Source organism: Polypterus senegalus, chromosome 5, assembly GCF_016835505.1.
Source record: "Polypterus senegalus isolate Bchr_013 chromosome 5, ASM1683550v1, whole genome shotgun sequence".
NCBI classification, from domain to species: Eukaryota; Metazoa; Chordata; class Cladistia; order Polypteriformes; family Polypteridae; genus Polypterus; species Polypterus senegalus.
In genome coordinates, this window is record NC_053158.1 from 127,544,177 (window position 1) to 127,569,782 (window position 25,606).

General features: G+C 38.7%; 1 protein-coding gene across 6 annotated transcripts in view; it reads left to right on the forward strand.

The window, feature by feature from the left end:
• Positions 1–25,606, forward strand: part of prpf4bb (pre-mRNA processing factor 4Bb) — a 155,573-nt gene that overhangs the window by 37,301 nt on the left and 92,666 nt on the right. For all 6 annotated transcript variants that reach the window (XM_039753328.1, XM_039753332.1, XM_039753330.1 and 3 more), the window contains one exon: positions 4,053–5,312. In XM_039753328.1, coding sequence (XP_039609262.1) covers positions 4,053–5,312 — 1,260 coding nt within the window. The remainder of the gene's footprint in view (positions 1–4,052; positions 5,313–25,606) is intronic.

The window sequence follows — 25,606 nt, forward strand, 5'->3', positions numbered from 1 at the left end:
ACTTTTTAGAAACACTGAAATATCTTCGTAGTACATGTTTAATTATTCTGTCCTTCACTCCAGTCCCAGTGAAGCATACAGTGCACGGCAGGAAAGATCGCCAGACACCAACTTCGTGTCCTTTAATTATTAACAATATAGATTATTTAAATGAATTTAAAGTTTTATCTGTATAGTAAACATTTTGCTGCATTTCATCTTAAAAATATCGTCATCATATGTAAATACGCACTTTATAAAGTGTCTCAGGTTGTGCAATATTATAAACTGTATCACAAGTTTACAATGAGGTGATTGTACTTAAAGTACAAACAGTTCTACAAGGAGCAGTTGATGGACTGATTGAGTGTGCTTAGGGCTCTTGGGATGAAACTCTTTCTGAACCGCAAGGTTCGTACAGGAAAGGTTTGAAGCATTTGCCATGTGCGAAACAGTTCAAATACAAAGCATGGCTGAGACAGCGTGTGCTTGATGCTGTATACCCATAATTCTCTTTCTGATCAAGTTCTCCGAGTGGTGCACTAATATTAATATGGAAAAAGATGATCCGTTGTGGCAACCCCTAACGGGAGCAGCTGAAAGAAGGAGAAAGTGGTGCAGTGAGAGGAGCAACACTAAATCTGCTATGGTATTTAGAAGAGTTTGACCATTCCGTGGACCATTATATTGTTACTGTTTAATTATAATCGGATGCATTAAAGTAATAAACAATATGTGGTTAATTTCAGTGTATTTATAAAGCCACGTCAGGAAAAAGGATAACCACACAGGAACAGTAGCACTGCTTTGACGCTGGTTGCCACCAGTCTGCAACCGAGAGGAGAACTTGCTTATGACAGGGTATGAGGTACCGTAGTGTATGCAGCGGCTTACGCCAAGTTTAGGAGTTTTATATATCGTGATTTGAAGCGCGGAAACGTTCTTATGCATCATTTCTGTGCGTTTGCACCGTTTATACATGAGCCCCCAGGTCTAATCTGGATATGCTAAACTGGAGTAGTGAGTCTTCAGCTGGGGTTTGAAAGTTGAGACTGAAAGGGTATCTCTTATAGTAGCAGGGAAACTATTCCACAGCTTTAATCCTTGGACTTGCATCTTGAGATCTTAAAGTGCACTCTGGTTTGTAGATAATCATAAGTTCAGATAAGTAAGCCAGACTTTGGCCATATAAGGCTGTATATGTTAAGAGTAGCATTTTGATATCTGCCCTAAACTTACCTCCAGTTCTTAAATCCTTACACTGGCTCCCGGTTATGTGTTGGGTCATTTCATGACAAATAAACCAATGGCACATGCACTTTAGACTCAAAATAGTCTGTAAAAATGACCAGCTATACCCATGATAGTCTGAGACACCCTCTAATATTTTTTTGACGTAAGATCAATACTTGCTAAGATATCGGCAGTTTACTGGGGGGTGGGGTTCGGGGGACGGGTAGGTGTAATTGACCAAAAATTAGAGTTTTTGACTTCACTATGCTTAGGTCTTAGAAAGATATTTGTAACCAACATAGGCTTTTGATTTTTTTTTCTTAATTCAGATAACTTTATATGCTTTCTGAAAAGGCAATAAACAGAAATGTAACTGTATCTGGGTTTTAACAGCAGACCTTTTAAATCCAAAAAAATTATTTTGGATTTCATTTTCAGCACCCAACCTGCAGGGAAAAATCCTGGGGGTTGGTTGCAGAAATGGCACTCCAGCCACCATATAAAACCTCACACTGTTGCATTCCATCTGAACTAGTGGTGCTGAGGTGTCACCCATTGCATGGCTGCACTCTTGTCCTATTTTGGGATCTTGAGCTGGTTTGTCATTTGGTAGGTATGGCAATGTGCTGTATCGGGCCATGCTGCTAACCTAACTGCATGTGGGAATGTCCAGATAATTAAAAAATTTTTTTTCATTTATTCTGCCTTGTCCTTCTTCTTAAAACTTTTCTTATGCAAATCTTTCATGTTTATTTTCCATCATAAACATAGGCTGAATGTGCAATGTGTCAATAATGGTATTCATTGAGTTTTGAATCAGTAAGTTATCAAAAATGTCAAACTTTTTTTCATATTAATTGATGATGTTCTATCATGTTGCTGAACAGAGACTGCGATTCTTCATGGCCCAGAGTACCTGGTACTCAAGAATACCAGTGTTACATCCCTGCAGAAGACTGAAAAGTCAAAGTCAGCCCGGTGTCTGGTGAAGACGGTCAATTGACTGTCTGAATATTTACTACTGAAGCAGCAGCTGATATCCTGCCCTCTTGCGATCACACTCCAGATGGATCAGATGCATCCCTCATATTAGACAAGTGTCCTGTTGGAGGCTATGTTGGGTGCATGTATGATGAAAATGGTTGGATTGGTGTGATTTGTGATAAGAGTGAAGTGGAATCAGACCCTGATGTGTTTTATGCATCCAAGCTATCCTGCACGGTCTTTCCATTGGCGTCCTAGAAACGATACTTATTGGGGTGCCATTACAGGCTATCACTGCACGGCTTAGTATACATACAGCAGTCAGTGGGAGGCAGTACCATCTTGATCTCAAAGGTACGCTGCACTTCGATTGAAACAGAAATGAAAAGGGATCACATTCCTACCTTTACAGTACCAAGATGTTAACATTTCATTAGTGTTATATTTAGTGATTAAATCAAGCAGCTGTTATCCATGTGTTGTGCCTAATGCACCTTTGGCGATTTACTTTTTTCAATTAATCCTATACTCAAGATAGTGATCAAGAGCTTGAAGCTTATTTATTACTAAAATGTTGAGTTTAACCCATGTTTAGAATGGAAAATAGAAATGAAAGATAAAATGTAAGATTCACATAAGAACATTAAAACTTGTCTTTTGAGAAAAAAGGGACCATGTAAGATACAGGAACAATAATTTTAAAAATGTGTGGACATTCCTACAGTGTGTTAAGATGGTCTGAAAATTAGACCCAAAATGATTTTTTCACATTTTGGAAGTCTACTGGTCAAACACTGATACAGTATCTTGTTTGTTGATAACCCTTTGATACCTCTGTGTAGGTATCTAAACATGGAGAAACCTTCAGCAGGCTGTATCAGTTAGAAGTATGCTTTCTGAATGCCTAAATTATACCTATAAAAGTATGTTAGTGCTGGGCGGTATGACCAAAATTCTATATCACGGTATTTTTCAAAATTATACTGGTTTCGCGGTATTTTTTTCCCCATGCATGAGGGGTTGTTAAACACATTTTTCACTGCAATTACTGCAGTAGACTGGCTAAGAATAACCTATTCAATCAATGTAGAATTGTACATTTAACAAAAAACATTTTAACATGCACACAGGTGTTAATACAGGTTTGCATGGCCCCATAAAGTGATAGTTTTCAAGGAGGTGACACTTATGAAGAGAAGGAATCACATTGCATGACAGTTGCAGTCAAAATATAGAACCTTTTTATTGAACAAATTTTGCAAACAACTAAACTATAAGCTTGACAACATATTTTCAACCATCCAAAGAGGCATTTAGACTTTGTAAAATATCCAGAGGTGCTTGTCACTGAATATGTCTTATAAAAGAAATAAATAGTAAATATTTTTTGTAAACCAACTACACTTTCTGTTAATGTTAACAATCTCTTTCCACTGTCCCGTTAGCTATATGGATTGTAATGCCGTTGGTTATCTCGATCCACCGCTTTTATTTTTTGTCGTAGGCAGTACCTCTAGTAAAAGTGCCTACAAGTGATGTTGGACTCTAGTGTCCTCTCCCTTTTTCAGTTTTACCTGAGGACGTGGAGGGAGCTAATCTTGGTTCCATACATTCATGGTATTCCAAAGCATGTTTGTGGCTAAGGTGGTGCAGCAAATTGCTCGTGTTGCCACATCCGGCAAAAACTTTAGCTCGAAAGTATTTGCAGTAAATAATTGTTTGTTTTAATTGCTGCAAAAACTTTAGCTCGAAAGTATTTGCAGTAAATAATTGTTTGTTTTAATTGCTCGAGTGGATTATTTGTATGTACACCATTTTCTGATATATTTTAATTCTTATCTTTTTTTTTAAATTAGGTGCAATGATGCTGAGAGTTCAGAGAAAAGTGGGAATGAGGAGAATGGTGATGTATCAGAAGAAGAAAGGATTGTGTCTAAGCATAGTAAACATAAGAAGAAGAAGCATAAACACAGGAGTAAACACAAGAAACACAAACATTCTTCTGAGGAAGAAAAAGACAGAAAGCATAAGCACAAGCATAAACATAAGAAGCATAAGCGTAAAGACACTCTTGATTCCAGTAAAACAAACAGTGCACCATCTAAAAGGCCAAAATTGGATGATATGGCTGTTTTGGAGGATCTGGAGAAACAGAGAGCAATGATAAAAGCCGAGCTGGACAACGAACTTATGGGAGGCAAAGTGCAGTCTGGAATGGGCCTGATACTGCAAGGGTATAACTCCGGATCAGAGGAAGAAGGTGAAATTCAGGAAAGGGCACGTAATGGTGAACGCGCTCCCGTGCAGAGTTTAGCACCCAAAAGTCAGGCCTCTCAATTGACAAAGGATACAAAATTTAAGCGGGAACTTACAGAAGCAAAGTCAAGCTCTAAGCGGAAAAGTAGGAGTAAATCTAGAGATAGGACAAAGCATAAATCTGATAAAAAGAAAAGTAAAAGCACTGGACCAGATAGTAACACAAAAGAAAAAAACAAACCTCGAAGCCGTTCAAAGGAGAAGAAACGTTCAAAGAGTCCAATAAAAAGAAGCAGGTCTAAAGAGCGAGCCAGAAAGTCAAAATCTCCTGTAACTAAACGCCGTTCTTCATCAGAAACTGCAAAGAAATCTCAGTCTCCCTTAGTTAATGAAGTTGAAAAGGTCAAGGTTAAGGAACGGAAAAAATCACCACCTATTGTTGAAATTAAACCTAGAGAGCGCATTAGAAAGTCTAAGTCTCCTCTACCAGCTGCTCGTAGGAGTAAATCTAAAGAAAGAAGATCAAGATCAAAGGAAAGAAAAACAAGGAGATTAGAGACTGAGAAAGAGAGAGACAAAAAACCAGCAAAATCTCCTTCAAAAGATGCTTCCTCAGGAAAGGAGAATCGATCTCCTAGTAAGAAACGTGGCTACAGTCCACGGGTGCGGAGTTTGAGCCCAAAAAGGCGAGAAAGAGCATCAAAACGCAGCAGATCACCTCCATCTGCTGTTATAACAGACAGGAGGTCAAAACAGAGTCGATCTCCTTCACGAAATCGATCACCCTCTAGGAGAGCCAGGAGCAGATCAGCTGAACGAAGGCGGAGAGATTTGGAAAGGTCAAGGCCTTCACCTGTGAGGTACAGTAATAATTAACCATTACCCATATTTGTATTTTATGATGTTTTTGAATGATAATTGAAAAGCCTTTTTTGTCACACTCTGCAGTAAATACAGATGTGATCAGAATTCTGCAGTTGTAGGCATGTGGCTCTAAGTAGCCCCATGTCATTTGTTCTGTCTGAAATTGTGAAGAGAGTGTATGTGAACCCAAAGGTATGTGGCTGTAATATTTGCTGTTGCCTTTTTATCCATCATAATGCATTTTTTACTTTTATATCTTAAGCTATACATGCCCTTTCCAAGGATGTGATAGGCCCCAAAAATTCCCAGAATTGGTTAATAGCACAGGAATATGGTGTAAGTATTTAATATGCCTCTAGGTATAGTGTGCATAGAAGTATGGTTATTCAGTTTTCTGAGAGGCATTGTGCTGAGTTGATTGAGTGCGTGTTTCTATCATTTATTCTGCAATTGAGCAGGTGACTTTAGCTCATTCCCCCCCCCCTCTTCTTCAAACTAACAGGGCAAATTTTAAAAGAGACAATTATGAACTTGTTTTTTGATGTTGACAGATTTGTTCATTTAGAGTTTGCTCCCTGTGAACAGATTATTAAGAAGTGTCATTACACTGAAGAGCAGGATGCTTCTACAAAAAGCATCAGGAACAAAAGGTAGCGGCCCACACAAACTGCATGTTCTATGACACAGAGCACCTGCGCACATAACATTGTCAGTGAAAGTTTTTGATCAAAAACAGTGTTGTTTCTTTGTACCTCCCGCATTTCCCCAGATCTCGGTCCTTGTGACCATTTGGTCCCTAAATGAAGAGTGAGACTGCAGAGAAGATGATTTGCTACTGTAGAAGACAAGAACAGGAAATAACAGGAATGAAAGAAGTTCTGGGACAAGAGTGTTGTATGTTAAGGAGACTATTTTTAAGGAAAAAATTATTTTTAAAGAAAATTGCAGAGAATATTATAATAAAGTTTTTTATAACAATTCTGAGATTTGTTGGGTTTGCCCCTCCACCCACCTCATGTATTAGGTTTTGGAGAATCCCCTTTCACTCATTTACCTTCAAAAATTGTATAATTTTTCTATGATATTCCTGCTGGTTTGAAAGTCACTATTTATCAGGTGCACATTTTGACGCCCCATTCACTGACACATCTGCACATGCTTAAACTCTGGCATCTGTAAAGAAACTGAATGGATCAGTGGTATAAAATGAAGTCACAGGATTAAAGAAAATATTCAGAAGAAAATAAATCTATATTAAAGTGCCAGAAAGACCACAAAAATTCTAGTATCGTGTACTTCAAATCAAATGCAGTCTTCTACAATGATACTGAATTTATATACTGTATATGGTGATACGGTTTGCATATTTGTAGCTAGAGATCCACAAAGTGAGAAAATTTGTCATGTGTGTTAAGTTTTTCTTTATTCCTGAGCTTTCATCAACCTGCAAGGTTTCATAATCAGAGGAAAATGATTAGATATACAGGAATCAAGGGTGGTGAAGGGTAGGGATGAAGGGGGTTTGATTATTTCTACTTTCACAGTGTTCTAGTTAAACATGTGCCAATTGGAAGTTGCATATGTGTAATATAAGTTTTATATATATATATATATATATATATATATATGTAATAGTTAGGCTGGGCGATAAGGCAAAAAAAAAATTTTTTTAGGTTTTTTCATAAAGTTTGAAACCGATTCATGATTTCGATTTTTTTTTTATTGTGTAACTAGTCAACTTAAAACATTACAACAACATGACTTAAGTAACATTCTCTTTATAAGTAACTTGAAAAACCATCTGGTTAAGTAACATTGTATTTTTAATGGCCATGCCATACATAAATTGGTCAACAAGGTGTAAATAAATGTAAAACAAATTCACGAGTTAAATATCTTTGCAGAAGATTTGAATGAAATATGAAAGTAAATATTGTGCAATTTGAATTAAACATTAAATACTTCTGAATATATAGTAAGAAAATAACCATTTTAACCAATGTAAACATTACATCAGTCAACTCAAAAAGTTATGCAAATTTTCAACAGTAAACAAAAAACAAACAAAAAAAAGATTTGAAATAGCAGTTCATTGTACTTTGACAGAAATATTGTAAAGAGCTTTCTCCTTCATAACTGCAGAATATGAATCTATAACCAACAAACTCATGTTAAGTGATTGGCACTGTTATACAAAAGCAAAACAATAATAATCATCATCATTTCAGCTATTAATGAAATAACATCTGAATAACTGCGATTTTAATGCTTGAATTATTAATCATACTTACCAATGGCATTGTGAAGACGATGTCCAAAGCACTGAAGATGGGTCCAGTCGTTCATCTTCATTGCTTTGATCATGTTCGTTCCACTGTCAGTGGTCACGCACACCTGTCGATCCTCCACAAGCTTCCAAGACGCCAGCGCATCTTTAAGCCCATGACCAATTATTTCCCCAGTATGATCGCTCAGGAAAATAACATGTCTGAAGGCAAAAACTTTGCAGTTTCCATTCTGCGTCAACATAATGGGCTGTAAGGCTCATGTAAGGCTGAAAGTGCGACTACTCCACAGGTCAGTCGTCATTAGAAAAAAAGATGCCCTTTCAAGCTGCTCCGCTACTTTTTCACGTGTTTCAGTGTACATTCGGGGAATAGCTACGTCTTTGAAATATTTGCGGCTCGGCAACTTGTATCTTGGATCAGCAGTGTGTAGCATTTTTATGAACCCTGGCTTTTCGATGGTGTATATGGGAACCATGTCCTTAGCGATATGAAACGCCACAGCATCTGTCATTTCTTTCCATCGGCGCCTTTTGTCGTATGGAACGGAATTGGAAAATGATACCGCTAATGACATCTGGCGTTTTGCAATTTTAGGTGGACCTTTTGCACTTGGATTTGGCTTGTTTTCATCTCTTAACTTTGAGCATTCTTCCCATTCAGCTTGGTGCCTTTGTCGCAAATGTTGGAATAAATTAGTGGTGCTGCCACTGCGGTTGAAACTGACTTTCTGCATATTTTGCATTTGACAAAAGTTTGTTCGACGTCTGAACTCGAATCCGAACCATTTCCAAACCACAGAGGAAAGCGTTACTACCTTTCTTTGGCACAAGGTCATCCTGGCGTGAAGAGCCGTCCATCTCTATGATATTATTTCTGTAGCCTATTCGTTCCTTCATAGAGCACTGTACTCACAGGTGAGAGGTTAATTAGGCGCGCCATCATGTGTTGGAGTCGGACAAGCCTCTTAATTATTCTGCCATAGGTGCAATTACAATGTATTTAATTTTTATTAAAAATCAGCTATACCTCCCGATTTAATCGTCTTAAACGTAAATTTGAATTAATCAAAAAATGCGTGCCCTAATATATATACATATATATATATATATATATATATATATATATATATATATATATATATATATATATATATATATATATATATATATATATATATATATATATATATATATATAACATGTATATGTATATATATATGTATATATATGTATATGTATATATATATGTATATATATATAATAATGTATATGTACAATATATATATATATGTATATACATGTATATATATGTATGTATATATGTGTATGTATATATATATATATGTATATATGTATTATATATGCATATATATGAATATATATATATAATATGTATATATATATATATCAATGTATTATATATATATATATCATATATATATATATATAATGTCATGTAATATAATATTATATATATACATTATATGATGACATATATATATATATATATATATAATATATTATATAACACATGTATATATATATATATATATGTATGTATGTTATATATATATACATATATATATTATGTATGTATATGCATATATATATATTATTATATGTATGTATGTATGTATACATATATATATAATATATATATATATGTATGTATGATGTATATATATATATATATATATATATATGTATGTATGTATATATATATATATATACATATGTATGTATGTATATATATATATATATGTATGTATGTATATGTATATGTATATACATATATATATATACATATATATGTATATACAGTATCTCACAAACTTGAGCACACCCCTCACATTTTTGTAAATATTTTATGTCTTTTTCATGAGACAACACTGAAGATATGACACAATGTAAAGTAGTCGGTGTACAGCTTGTATAACAGTGTAAATTTGCTGTCCCCTTAAAATAACATAGCACACACCGATTAATGTCTAAACCGTTGATAACAAAGTGAGTAAACCCCTAAGTGAAAAATGTCCAGATTGTGCCCAAAGTGTCAATATTTTGTGTGGCCACCATTATTTTCCAGCACTACCTTAACTCTCTTGGGCATGGAGTTCACTAGAGCTAGGTTGCCACTGGAATCCTCTTCTACTCCTCCATGATGACATCACGGAGCTGGTGGATGTTAAACACCTTGCACTCCTCCACCTTTTCGTTTGAGGATGCTCAATAGGGTTTAGGTCTGGAGGCATGCTTGGCCAATCCAGCACCTTTACCCTCGGTTTCTTTAGCAAGGCAGTGTTCGTCTTGGAAGTGTGTTTGGGGTCGCTATCATGTTGGAATACTGCCCTGCGGCCCAATTTCCAAAGGGACGGAATCATGTTCTGCTTCAGTATGTCACAGTATATGTTGGCATTCATGGTTCCCTCAATGAACTGTAGCTCCCCAGTGCCGACAGCACTCATGCAGCCCCAAACCATGACACTCCCACCACCATGTTTGACTGTAGGCAAGACACGCTTGTCTTTGTACTCCTCACCTGGTTGCTGCCACACACGTTTGACACCATCTGAACCAAATAAGCTTATCTTGGTCTCATCAGACCACAGGGCATGGTTCCAGTAATCCATGTCCTTAGTCTGCTTTTCTTCAGCAAACTGTTTGAGGGCTTTCTTGTGCATCATCTTTAGAAGAGGCTTCCTTCCTTTGATTCAAGCTGGCCCCCAATTCAACCTCTGCAGCAGTGCTGGCAGCACTCATACATCTATTTTCAAAAGACAACCTCTAGATATGACACTGAGCACATGCACTCAACTTCTTTGGTTGAGCATGGTGAGGCCTGTTCTGAGTGGAACCTGTCCTGTTAAACTGCTGTATGGTCTTGGCCACCATGCTGCAGCTCAGTTTCAGGGTTTTGGCAATCTTCTTATAGCCTTGGTCATCTTTATGTAGAGCAACAATTCTTTTTTTAGATCCTCAGAGAGTTCTTTGCGATGAGGTGCCGTGTTAAACTTCCAGTAACCAGTATGAATGAGTGTGAGAGCGATAACACCAAATTTAACACACCTGCTCCCCATTCGCACCTGAGATCTTGTAACACTGAGTCACATGACACCAGGGAAAGAAAATGGCTAATTGGGCACAATTTGGACATTTTTCACTTAGGTGGGGTACTCACTTTTGTTGCCAGCGTTTTAGACATTAATGGTTGTGTGTTGGAGTTATTTTGAGGGGACAGCAAATTTACACTGTTATACAAGCTTTACACTGGCTACTTTACATTGCATCAAAGTGTCATGTCTTCAATATTGTCCCATGAAAAGATATATAATAAAATATTTACAAAAATGTGAGGGGTGTACTCACTTTTGGGAGATACTGTATATATAAAACACACACAAACACACAGCGGTGAGCCATAATGAAGTACTGCATTTCTCAAGGTCATTGTGCGAGACAGCCGAGTGGTTTGGGGTGGGGGTCCCTTGTTGTTTTCAGTCTGCAACATGCCTTGGTCCAGTGCACACCATACTTTTCACTGTCAAAGTGTTCTTCAAACACAACAAATCCATCATCACTATGCAACATGCCGTCCGAATGCACTTCAGCAGTCCTCCAAATGGTTACATTCCAGATTGGAAAACAATTCTTCAATGGGTGGGTAAATTCAGACAGACTTGTACAACATTGAACAGCAAATATCCAGGCCATCCTCGGACTGTATGAATGCCTGAAAACATTCAAGCTGTAAGGGCATCAATGTTGTAGTCTCCTAGACGTTAAGCACGCAAAGATGCTTCTGCCTTAGGCATTTCCAACACGTCTTTGAGGAGGATTTTGCACAAGGATCTTAATTTCTATCCATACAAAATAATGGTACTGCAGGAACTTGCTGAGAGAGACTGGGAGAGCTGTAGAGAGTTGTACGCGAACCTTTTGCAAACTTTTCGAGATGCCATAGTCATGTGCAGAAACAAGGCATATTTCCATTTGAATTGTTGCGTACATAAGCAAAACTTTAGCTTTTGGGCTGAAACCAACCCTTGTGAACTTCATCAGAGACCCCTGCACAGTGAGCTTGTTACAGTATGGTGCGCCGTTGCAGAACTTTCCATTGCAGGCCCTTACTTTTTTGAGGAGCAATGGTCACTGTTGCTTCTGAACATTACATTGAAATTATAAGAGAATTTTTTGTGGTCCAAACTGGAAGGAGTGGATGTGGTGGATGCCTGGTTTCAACAGGATGGAGCAACAGCTCATACAGTGTGGAGATACATGCAAGTTTTGCAGGAGATGTTTCTTCTTGTGGGGCTTTCTCAAGTCGAAGGTATACACACACTGACCTCAAAACCTTGAAATCTTCAAGGATGCTGTTCGCCAAGAAATTGCTGCTGTTCCCCATGAAATGGTTGAACGAATCATGCGAGCATTCAGAAATCGTGTTGAAAAGAGTGTATCACTAATGATGGCCACCACCTTGAAAATATAATTTTTAAAATACAGTAAAAAAAAATCTATTTTATATACCCTTTCTTGTTTCGTAATGACATTTATTTTATCTTGTTTTTGCAGAATAAACATTTGAAATGTGGTATTTCTTTTTGGCTCACCCAAATATATGTAAAATATAAATAAATATATTATATATATATATATTTATATTTAAATAAAATAAAATACACACGGACACATGAGACAGTAAATAAAAATAAGTGGTGGTGATTCTATGCAGTATTTACAATGGCTTAAAATACCACCACCTCACCTGAGACTGCTATTTAAATAAAAAAATAATCAAGGGAAAAAACAGTTGGGAAGTAATCTGGCACACACACCGCACAGGACGTTAAAAAAAGCAAACATTTAGCTGTACACGGAAAATCTATGATGGACCATTCCTCCAACAAGCTCTTTACTACCTGAATTGCGTGAAGCAGAGCCAGAATACTTGTTAATCCGAGATGCAGGACAAGATTGTAAAAGGAAGACTTTCAGATTGTTGGAGAGACAAGGGCAGGAGAATTTCAGTGAGAAGCTAAAAGCTATTTTGATGCAGTGGTCACTATTTTTAACTGAGGAAAAGAGAGAGCGAGGGAGAAGAAGCTGAGGGGACAAAGCAGTTGGGAAAGAAATAATTGTAGAGAGGGATTGTGCTACATAGTGCCGGAGAACCTCGGCCGGAGGGCATTCCCAGAACTTGTAAAGAAAAGTGCCAGAGGCTTCAAGAAATTAAAATTGTGTGTGCTGGTGATTAGGATTTTTATAACAATTTTTAATAATTTGAAAGTTTTCCAGCACAACAACATGATGGGGAGAGTTCTGAAGGAAGCTTTATGGAGAAGGGAATAAAGACCAGATACTGGTTTGGAATTATTAGAGAGGGATAAAGCAAATGAGTACATGGGATGCATTGGAAAAGGGGAAGAGAGCACAGACCTCAGCTGCCAATAGAAAAAAATAGGAGGTGGAACGGATAGGATGCCTGGAGAAAGGAATGCATCCAGTCCTGACTCATTAAATATATCTCCTAGCACAGATATACCAGACTGACACCAAGGGGAAGAGGAAATTGGATGGTCTCCAATTGGCAGAATTATTAAATAAAGGAGTGTGGAGGTGCCATCTTGGCAGTAGGCCTATCTATTTTTCAACCTTTCTCCACGTCTGAAGTGCATAAGAGACAATGGAGCCAACATTAGGATAAAGGGACTTCTTTTCCAGTTCTTTCTAATAAAATAAAGTTGCACAGTAGGGGGGAAATATATTTTGTCTTTATGGGCAACGAGGAAAGAGGATGCTGGGGAAAGCAGACCCATTTCCAGACTAGCTTTAGAATAAAGGCAAGGTGGTAGAGCTCAAAATCAGGGAGGGAGACACCACCATCCGATCTGTCATGGATCAAAATGGAGTGTTTAATAGATGGTCTCCTGTGATTCCAAAGGAATGAAGATGCTAGTGACTTAACAGATTGCCAGAACTTAGGATGTGAGAGATGGAGCATACTGCTAACAAAATTAATTCTGGGGAGCAAATTTGTTTTAATGTTTTTTTTATGGCTAAAATCATAGAAAAGGAGTCACCTGAGAGCAGGAGGTTTACTGGTCTGGACCTGGAAAAACAGTACCGCACCCTTTTCTGATGAACCAGAAATTCAGCGCAACGCAACAGCAAAGTATTCAGCTCTGCCCTAGTACTAGTAATGAGAGTTTCATGTTTTTTGTCCACCAAACGGGGGCAAAAGCTCTCTAAAAGCGAGAGACAGTTTTCCATATCGGAGATCTTTTGGCAGGTATCATGGGCTGGCAAAACCATTAGTGGCATTACGAAGGAAACCTTTAACAGCAATCCAGCGAAATGCAGGGTCTTGAGTTGATCCAGCATTGATAGAAATAAATTCTTCAAGCTTAGGAGCCAAATAAGCAATAAATTTTGGGTTCTGAAGCAGTGATGTATTAAATTTCCATCATTGTGCCTGGGAGAACAGAGAGGGCAAAAACGTGTAACACAGCAGACTTATAATTAGTGATGCTGGAGGGGAGGAGACTAGCATTAGTAGCAGCAGAACCTAGAGAGTGAGAAACAAAAATGTAATCCGTGATACTGAGACTTGAAAGAGAGAGAGAAAAAGGAGTACTCTTTAACAGTGGGGTTAATTAAAAAGATTTGAGTCAATCAAATTAAGATCAGCAACAAATTTACACAAACTGTGAGTTGAAGGAGGGAGCCGATGTCCCAGGAGAGGAGGAGATTTATCCAGGACTGGGTCAAGCACAGCATTGGCATCTGTGCCAGTAACAAACTCAAAGTCATGATAAGAATCTGACTAGCCAAGTCCTTGAAAAAGGCACTATTAAAGGGGGTTGGAGCATACACAGCAATAAATTCACTCCTCCTACCACTAAGCTTGGACAGGAGAAAACAGTACTTGCCATTAATATCATATCCAGACCCCAGAACCTTAAGCTGAATGGATCGCCTGTCAAGTATCGCAACTCTGCACTTGTGGGAGGGGAAGATGATCTTGAGACAGCCATATAATGTTTGGAGGCATCCTGCACCAAATCATGCTTTAACAAATGCATCTCAAGTAAAAAAAAGCGATATCAATGCAGTGTCTATGTAACAAGTCAGTCACACAAGAGCTCTTTTCAGGTGTTGATAAGGCACTCATGTTTCTGAGAAGCTGTATTTAAACTAGCCATGGTCTGAAATAAAGCAAACGGTAAAGGCAGAAAAACAGAAAGATGTGCCATCCCTGCGGGAGCATGCGTCTGCCATTCACCCGCAAACTCAGAAATCACAACTCTGCAAACATCCCCCAACACAATATCCAAAAAACAACATAAAACCTATAAACCCCTGCTCCGAAACACGACCCTATCGGCAATTTAGGAAGCCAGTTGTAAAACTTTAAACCAGGCACCACGGATCTTGAAGCACTCATTACCCCTCCCTCCCCCACCTCTGACAGTGCACGAGTGAAAGAGAATGCCTGTGCTAAGACATCTGGGAGATGAAGTACAAAGGATAAAAAGTCGTCACATGTACATTCCAGGAGTGCAAAGCATCAGAGTCAATACTCAACGTAGTGCTTGTTACCAAACCGTGAGCGGCTATATGCACATGTCCACCCGCCCCACTGAATAAAAGGATACAGAAATACAAAGCAAAAATGAAAGACCCTTCCATCGGGATTAGTGATTATGCAAAATACAAACTAAATACCCAGACCCTGATGAATAGTCCACAGTGTTACCATCCAAGGTTAGAACGTAATAAACAACAGTTAACAGGAATTAAATTGACGTTGCCAGAGCAATAAGGAGATAATCAGACCTTGTAAAAGTCAATTAATAGCAGAACCTTAGCTAGGCGAATTTCACACTAGTGTAGGTCAGAAAAGTTGAAGGAAAAATAAAGAGGGCAGACATCCATCGAAGCATTACAGAGGAAAGGTGTAGAGCAATTCAAAGTCATCTAAAGCTTTGTACACCTCAGCTGGAGTGCTGTAGAACCTTTCTTGACCTCCACAAGAGAGCTTGAGACGCATAGGAAAAACGTGCCCTTCTGGTTGGCACGTTCATTTCCGTCTTGCTGCAGCCATTTTAGCAGTGAAGTCCTGATAATAAGTTTTATGACATTCAAAGCAGAGCTCCTGAAATTTTCTTGCCCCTCGATTAACTGTCAGACAGTCTTGATAATTGATAAACTGCATTAAGATAGCGGGAGGGCGATGTGTTATACTGCACATTATACACCCTGTATGCCCTTTGTGTAACAGGCTCAAAGGAACCAGGAGCAAGAACAATTTTTCGCCAGAGCTGATGAAGCAAAGCCAGCATATCATTTTCTTCTTTACTAATCCTTATGCTGACAAGTTTAAGTTTATTACTGCACTGACGATCCTCCATCTCAGTGAGCTTTGCCGTCAGCTAGTCAGCCTCTCCATTGATGGCAGCAATTTCCACATTATATCGGTCAGTCATTCCTTTAACAGAGGCAATGTCATTTTAAAGCACCTGGAAGTCAGCCTTTAAGGCGTTCATATTGACCTGGAGCTCTATATGATTCTGTTGAATGATACCCTGTAAGAAATTCACCTGGGGCCTCATGTATAACGCCGTGCGTAGAACTCGCACTATAACATGGCGTAGGCACAAAAGCCGAAATGTGCTTACGCACAGAAAAATCCAGATGCAGGAATCTGTGCGTACTCCAACTTCCACGTTCTTCGCTACATAAATCCCGATCAGCGTGAAAACTAGCGCCGTGCAGCATTATGTAACGCCCCAAATCCTCCCAGAATTACGCCTATTTGAATATGCAAATCAATATAAATCGCCCTTAAGCGCAGCCTTCTGTGAAAAGACAATGGGAAAAGCACGGGGAAAATATAAGAATTTCAGCGAATACCAAGTGGAGGCAAAGGAAAAACATACTATTTGTTCAAATAAACCGTGGTATAATCAACAAAATGAAGTTGATCGAGTGACTTAGTGTGTTGGAGAAACTTGAAAGCTCACATTCAAAAAATCGCACAGTGCCGGAAATAAAAAGAAGTCACATATCAAAGTTGCCGTGAAAAGAAGAGTTGTAAGCCCACTGTCTGAGTGTCATATGAAAGTTTATTAGGGTACAGAGAAAAAAGGCACACGGTGGGGAAAAAGCACGAAATGTCAACTTCAATCTCGAATTTCCACTTTAATCACGTAGTTTATTTTGTCATTTAGTAGAACATTATAAACTTCATCTTAAAATCGTTTAATTAACCAGTTTCTCAAATCACATCGTAATTAAAGTAGCACGTTAAATGCTTTGTTTTGTATTTGATCTTCTACTGTATGTGATCTATGTGTGTGAATCACTACTTGCTTCTTAAACTGGCTCTCTTCCTCCAACTGGACACAGAGTCCATTACATTTGTGATATTACAGCTCTCTGAATAACTAAAATACTGAGATGTATACGTGATGTCATTTTCATGATGATAGGAGCTAAAGCACATTATTAAACATGTGTTTCATGAGCCTCGTGCTCATGACAAGCATTTATCTTTTGTCGAAATTTGTCGCTGCGTTTTTAGCTGTGTTGTTATTTTCTCTTTCTGTTTTATATTCAATATATATTGGTAGCGCCCAAGAGTCCTTGCTTTTCTTTCCCAAGTAACCGATCGCCATACAATCAGCTCTGTAATAGGCGTTAAGCCATCTGTAAGCTTAGCCGATTCTTCAAAGCGTTTAAAGAACATTGAAATATCTTCGTAGTACATGTTTAATTATTCTATCCTTCGACACTCCCAGTGAAGAATATAGATTATTTAAATGAAGTTAAAGTTTTATGTGTATAATTTAACAAACATATTTTGCTGCATTTCACCTTAAAAATGATATGTCATCATAAATCGCTTTTTAAAGTGGCCCAGGTTGTGAGATATTATAATTGTAGTGCAAGTTTACAGTGGGGTGATTGTACTTATAAGTACAAACCGTTCTACAAGGAGCAATTGATTGAGTGCATTTAAAGTTCTTGGGATTAAACTGTTTCTAAACCGAGGTCTGTACAGGAAAGGCTTTAAAACGTTTTGCAGTGGCTGAGACAGCGTGTCCTTAAAGCTGTATACCGATAATTCTCTTTCCGATCAGCTGCTGCTGTGATTCACACTCAGATACAGTGATATAAATACTCCGAGTGGTGCAGTGAGAGTAATATGGAAAAAGATGATCCGCTGTGGCAACTCCTAACGGGAGGAGCTGAAAGAAGAAGAAGAAGAAGAAGTGAGAGTAACAACGCTAAAGCAGTTATGGTATTTGGAATACTATGGCTGTTCCCTGGACCATTATATTGTTACAAGTTAATTACAATCAGATGCATTACACTAATAAACAATATGCGGTTAGTTTCTGTGTATTTATAAAGCCGCGTCATGAAAATAATGAGTAATCACACAAGAACAGTACCATTGCTTTGACGCTGGGTGCCGCCAGTTTGCAAAACCGAGCGGAGAACTTGCGTATGACAAGGCATGAGGTACCGTGGAAAAGTGTGTGGCTTTACGCCTAATGTAGGTTTTATACATTGCGATTTGAACATGGAAAAGTTCTTACGCAACATTTCTGTGCGTACCCACCGTTTATACATGAGGCCCCTGGTACCCAACATCTTTTTATTATCTCCTCAACAAAAGAAACCATGAAGGGAGAGATGGCATCCTCCTCTGTGCTGCCTTCAAGTCGTGGCATCTTTTTATCTGGACTGCTAAGGACAGAGCGGTATCTTTGCGAAGTAGTCATGATAAGATGCACCAAGGTAAGCTAAAACTTGTACAAAGTTTTGGAAAAGTTTAGTCGGCAAGGGCAATCAATGATAAGAAAAAGGTGGAAAGCCACCATTAGCAACATGCATCGTGTAGCTCTCCTGGCTTAAAAGAAACTGGATGAAAAACATAACAAAAATAAACTGAGATTTTTGAGACACTGGCACCTCCCCAGCAGCGTTAAAACAGGCAGGAACTGATTGTCTGCTGTAGGTTCAGATTTAAGCTGGCAGGCTTATGTGTCTGTTGCCCAATGGTTGATGCAGGGAATATCAGTTTTTGTCATATTTCCTCCAGAATGAACCTGCTTCATGAAGGAGGCTATGTATTCCTTTAATCTTATGAATGGAGCGGGTGTAGTACGACTGACAATACCACTGCTTGCTTACTTACTGTGTTTGTGTGTACTGATGTGACAGCTCCTCTTTGAATAAAATGCATGAGACTGTTCCTGTCTTCACAATAATAAAGCTGATTTTCTCAGAATTCTGTGACCCACACATCACTATGTCTATATATATCTATATAGATCTATATATATATATATATATATATATATATATATATATATATATATATATATAGTGTATAATCTGTCTCTTCTGGTTCGCCTTGCTTCCTCTTCAAAACCGGTCCCACCCACACGCAGCCGACACGGCATTTCTTGATTCCTATTTGTCCTCTTCCAAACCCTTCCCCACGCTGCCTGCAGCCACCCATAGACATAGAATTACTAGACGCTGCATGACCAGCAGCGTCATACGTCAACATCGCTGCCATATTGCGAGTGGCATTGCTGTGGAGTGAAGTAATGGATAAGGATGCCTCACGCATGTGCTGCTTGGGATTGCACAAACCGCTGTACACTCTAAACCAGATCCCAGGGGATTACATTTCATAGGTAAGGCTGAACAATTGTTTCGGTTATATTTGGCCATTATAAAATCCCATTTTATAATCTTAGCACTCAAGGTCACCTTACAGTAAAATTAAACAACATTAGTAAAATTAAAACAAGAGAATGTAAATCAAAAAGCAATAATTAGCAAAGATAACTGGCAGTAACAGTGCAAAATTCACAATTGGTATGCCAGTTTGAAATGTAAGTTTTGAGGGCAGTTTTAAAATGTGTTATTGAATCGAGCTTATGTATATGAGAGGGAAGAGAATTCCTGAGTTGAGGAGCAGTAGGAGAGACGCACGAGCTCCCATAGCACTGAGTCTAACGTGTAGTACAGAAAGTAAAGCTGCAGATGAGGATCTGAGTGAGCGAGTGGAGTGCAAGTCTTTAGGAGATCAGTGAGGTTGTGGAGAGATTTAAATGTTCAGAGCAGCATTTAGTATTGTATTCTGTAGTTAACAGGGAGCCAGTGAAGTTGAGAGAGAGTAGGTGTAATATGTTCAGTGGATTTAGAATTCCTTTCTCAACGTTTTCCATTCCTATACTTACACCGCCGTATGCTACGGCGGACGTTGGCTAGTGTGTGTGTGTGTGTGTGTGTATAGATATATTGAAATAGTTTTACTGTTAACTCTTTTAGGGCTAATTTTTTTTTTCTTATCTCCCAGGGCTGAATATTTTTCCAAAAACTAACATTTTTTAAAAAAGAACTCAAAGCAATTGTTTAACATATCAAATCAACAAAAAATATTTACTTTTGACAAATATTACTGTCTTGCATGTTGTATTAGCCTGCATACATGATGTCAAAAAAAAAAAACAGAGACATAGGTATATATGATATTTGGAATTCTTCATTCAGAGAGGTCAGTTCAGCGCTATATGCAATCATCAGATCCAAATGTTAACAGTTCACACACACGCAAGGACCGAACTTCTTACATTTGTGACACGTGTACCTGTTGCAATGCACACACTTCTCTCTGTGCTGTGGTTTCTATTACACACCTGAAATAAAGAGACAATATATGAATATTTGTGACATTTTGAAGAAATCATTTTATGACCTGAATAGTACCACTCAGAAAACATCATCGCACTAATGCAATATTATTTGAAAACGAACAGCGTCAAATCGGGTGTGAATTTATGCTGGCGCTGTTACTTACAGTCCAATTAGGAGGGGCTGGGTTGGGTGTGTGTGTGTTTGCGTTTAGGTCTTGGGGGAGCACAGCATGATTGTGATTGAGAGTAAAACTGAAAAAAGCGAAATTTGTCTCTTTTTTGCTCCGTGCTGTGATGACATCATGCACCAGAAGGCGTGAGCTACACATGTCGCAAATGTAGGAAGTTCGATCCTTGCGTGTGTGTGTGAACTGTTAACATTTGAATCTGATGAGTGCATATAGCGCTGAACTGACCTCTCTGAATGAATAATTCCAAATATATATACCTATGTCTCTGTTTTTTTTTTGTCATCAAAGACCATAAGGTGCATACTAATTCAGCGTGAGCAGGAACACTCAATAAAAAAAAAATAATCAAGTGACGGTGAGATACGAAGACCACAAATTCACCAGGGTTTGTGTGTCAGCTTTTATCCGTCCAGATCAGAGAATGTCCAGTTCCATTACCTCAAAACACCACTCACATCTACAGTTACTCCCAGTTTCAAATAAAAACTAACAGCGTCAGCTCCCCTTAGTATGTATCGTGATCGTGACTGAGAGAATAAAAGTGGGAAAAAAAAGGTAACTTTCACAAGTTCTACAAATGCACACCATCTGTTACAGATGCAAACCAAATGTATTTGTGTACTGTATTATCTATACTAATAAAAGGCAAAGCCCTCACTGACTGACTGACTGACTCACTCACTCATCACTAATTCTTCAACTTCCCGTGTAGGTAGAAGGCTAAAATTTGGCAGGCCCATTCCTTACAGCTTACCTACAAAACTTGGGCAGGTTTCATTTCGAAATTCTACACGTAATGGTCATAACTGGAACCTATTTTTTCATCCATATACTGTAATAGACTGCAGCTCGATGGCCGTGGAAGGCGGAGTTGCGTCTCGCGTCATCACTCCTCTCGTGTAATTGAGTGCCTGCCCATATAAGGTAAATATTCGCGGGTCAAGGACTGTGCTTAGCATATTCATAAGTAATAATATCTGAATCACAAACTGATGTTAATTATATTTTGTCCATGAATACTTATTAAATAATTCCAAATAGTCTGTCTGCTTCCTTTCATAGTTTTTCCGATGGTTGTGCTGCTTCCAGGCATGTATTTCCGTATTAAAGCATTTAACCAATCATATTTCAGCCATCATTTGTTGCCAGGCAGAGAGGGCTTCACAATCCGTTGTGTAGGCACTCTTAACACAGAATAAATGTCGATTAACCTGTTGCTTCAACCAATCCGATTTTGAGTTGGTGTTAGTACGGCCCTCTAGCAGGCATACGGCGACGTCACCGTATTCATACCCATTGACTGGATAGAAGCCGCAGGTTCAACTTTCAGCATAAGCTTCGGTGGCGATAGAAAGGGACTTTTTGATGGAACTGAGGCGCACTGATAATCCGTACAACAGAGTGATTGAACTGTTTTTGAGAAAAGAGAGGAGGATGGATTTTGTTTACAAATCTGAATTTTTGGTGAGTAAAATGTTGTGATTTTCCTTAATAATATTGCAAGTTTATGAGTTATTATTGATGTTTTTTATGTGTGTTGCGGCTGTGGCTGCAGTAGAAAGGAATTTGCTCACCCCTGGTTTGTCTATTCAATAAATGCATTTATTGTGGCTACAGGAGTTATCTATCTGCGATACAGCGGCTCTTTATACTGTATTTCTGCATATTAAGATGGTTTTTATAACCATAAATTAGTTTTTGAGGGGTGGGTTGATTCAGACGGAGCAGTACTGAAGGCCTAGGTGTGAGATGCACGGTCTGCCAATGGACCACATGATTCGTAAATTTAATGAACATTACAACCCGAAAATAAACAAAACTGTAGAGAGGCCCATGATTAAATGAATGGTAACAAAGTAAGAGCGAAGCGACGGTGACTTATTGAGGCAGGCAGGCGAGAGCACAATATATATATATTTAAATATATATGTGTGTGTATATGTATATATGTTGATAAGTGTGTGTATATATATATATATATATATATATATATATATATATATATATATATATATATATGTGTACAGTGATCCCTTGCTGTATCGCGCTTTGACTTTCGGTTTTGCTCTATCGCGGATTTTATATGTAAGCATATGTAAATGTATATTGCGGATTTTTCGCTGATTCGTGGATTTCTGCAGACAATGGGTCTTTTCATTTATGGTACATGCTTCCTCAGTTTGTTTGCCCAGTTGATTTCATACAAGGGACGCTATTGGCGGATGGCTTAGAAGCTACCCAATCAGAGCACGTATTACATATTAACTAAAATCCTCAATGCTATAAGATATGCCTCCTGGCGGTGCTCGATTGTTTGCTTGTCTCTGCCTCTATCTCACCCTCTCTGACATTCTCTGCGCCTGACGGAGGGGGTGTGTGCTGAGGTGTTGTTTTCACAGAAGCTTTTTGCCTAGTGGATACGGGCGCTCCTCTAAGAAATGCCGCTTATCGAGGTGCGTCCAAAAGCTCACTTATTGATTTTTTGATTGTTTGCTTTAATCTTGCGCTCTCTCTCTCTCTCTCTCTGACGTTCTCTGCGCTTGACGGAGGATATGTGAGCAGAGGGGCTTTTTGCACAGAGGCTGTTTGCTTAGAAGATAGGGACGCTCCTGTAAAAAATGCTGAAAGGCTACCTTCGCATTGATCCCTTCATTGCCGCTGCTTTATCGCGGTGCTTGCATACTTAAAAGCGCAACAGCCCTATTGATTTTTCATTGTTTACTTTACTCTCTCTCTGACATTCTCCGCTCCTTACCTGCACTTTGAAGAGGAAGATATGTTTGCATTCTTTTAATTGTGAGAAAGAACTGTCATCTCTGTCTTGTCATGGAGCACAGTTTAAACTTTTGACTAAAGGGTGTTATTTCATGTCTAGATGGCTCTAATAATGTTAAAAAACGTATTTAGAAGGTCGTAAACAGGTTTTCTATGCTCTAACTGCGAAAATATTAGATTTATAAATAAAGAATCCTACTTCGTGAAAATTCATTTATCTGTCTGGAGCGGATTAACCGCGATAAACAAGGGTTTACTGTATAACTGTGCGGAGAATATTTATAAACAGTGTGGGAGAGTTTCTAAGGACTTAAAATATATAAAAATAATCATACAAACATATGTTTTCTACTTCGCGGATTTTCACCTATCGCGGGGGGTTCTGGAACGCAACCCCCGCGATCGAGGAGGGATTACTGTATATATATATATGTGTGTGTGTATATACAGTGGAACCTTGGTATACGTCCTTAATTCATTCCAGACCCTTTGACTTATACCAAACAGGACGTATACCAAACAAATATTTCTCATAAGAAATAATGGGAAAATGATTAATCCGTTCCCATGAAAAAAAAAATACTATTGCTATTGGCATGTTATACGTTGATGGGGTTGTATAAAATAATTTAAACACTGCTTAATACTAAAATACATAAATACAAAAGCAATTAGATAAAATAAATGAATATTTTACCTGACTTTAATTTTTAATAACATCTTTGTTTTTCACAATAGTAGATACCGTCGTTCTCGGCAAACGGTATGCAACAGCCATGTCCCGAATATGCATGCCACCTTCATGCTTTTCAAAAATCAATTCAAATTTACATGAAAAAAACACAAAATCATGTGACGATGCAGGTTTGCTGTATGCTCCCATCTGCTGCCGGGGAGCCCTTGAACCCTACACCGTCGGTAATGTGCCTCACTGCTATCCTCATTGATGATAACAAAGCAAGGGGATGGTGAAAAAGTGCAAAGTGCTTTTATTAAAACAATTAACAAAACAAGGTGTTCAAATTAAAGTGCAGTCTCCAAAGTTCCAATAAATAATCCATAAAATCAAAAGTGAAATGTGGAGGTTAAAAACAATAGAAAAAAGTCTTTTTAAAAACAACGAAGTTAAAATAGAGCAGGAAGCATTCTTTAAAAATAAAAAAAAAAACCAAGAAGATGCCCGGTGCCTTTTTACCTGGCGGCCCCCCTGCTTCCCAACAGGGGAGTCGCCCTACTTGCAGCTGACGTTAACTCACTTACTCGCTCGCCTACTTCAGCTACTTCGCTCGCTCTCACTCTCAGTCTCAGTCACTCACTCAACCTTCTGTCCGTTCTTTCTTTTTCCTCCCCTTCTAGCCGACCCATGGTTCTGTTTATCAAGATAAGCAGCCCCAGGAACAATCATGAATGTGAACGGTCCCTCACAAGTGCACTTTGGTGAGAAACGCCCACATCGCTAATTGCCCTGACAACCTTCAGCCACATAACCACCACGCGCCCTCACCAAACTGCGAGCGCGGTGAGTATTTATTTTAAAGCTGGACTTTGACAGGAGCTGTGGACACGCTATATCACACACGTGAAAGTTCACAGAGAGTTATAGCGCGGGTTGTTCACTGAATGCTAGCAACTGGCGCACTAACGCTTGTGGGCAGTCGTGGCTTTGTCTCGAGAGAGGTAAACAAGGTTAGCACACGAGTTGTATTCCAAACAAAGGTCGTATACCAAGCAAAATTTTTCGTGTCCAAACAGGACGTATACCAAGTTGGACTTATTCCAAAGCAGACGTATACCGAGGTACCACTGTATATGTATATACTGTAGTATGGACAGTCAGAGACATATATGGTGAAATGTTAACTGACGACCACATGTCAGTTGTTAAGGAATAACTGTCTGCCGCTGACAGCAGCACTTAAACATTGTGTCTAACTTTACTATATAAATGTGGGACGGCTGTTTGTGAGAAATATTTCCATCCAGGCAGCTCGTACTGGTCATCTAGGACCTTTACCATGTCCGTAAAGGACTTTTTTTTCACTGTGTGGAAAGAGACCATTTCCTTCGACAAGTATTTTGTCACTGCATCAGTACAGGTTTTCCAACGGACACTGTCCCTTTTGTACTCTGTTGCTTTCCCGAAGGCCCCCATTATCGTCCGCTGCGCACTGGCGGTGGACCTAGATGTTGTTGGTCCTGCATCGGGAAGAGTTGAAACTGTTGCACTGAGTGAACTCGGGTCCATCCTCGCAGCAGTGAGTGGATGGTGGTTTCGTAAATGCGAACTTAGGTTCAAGGTTTTTACTTCTCTCGCGGTC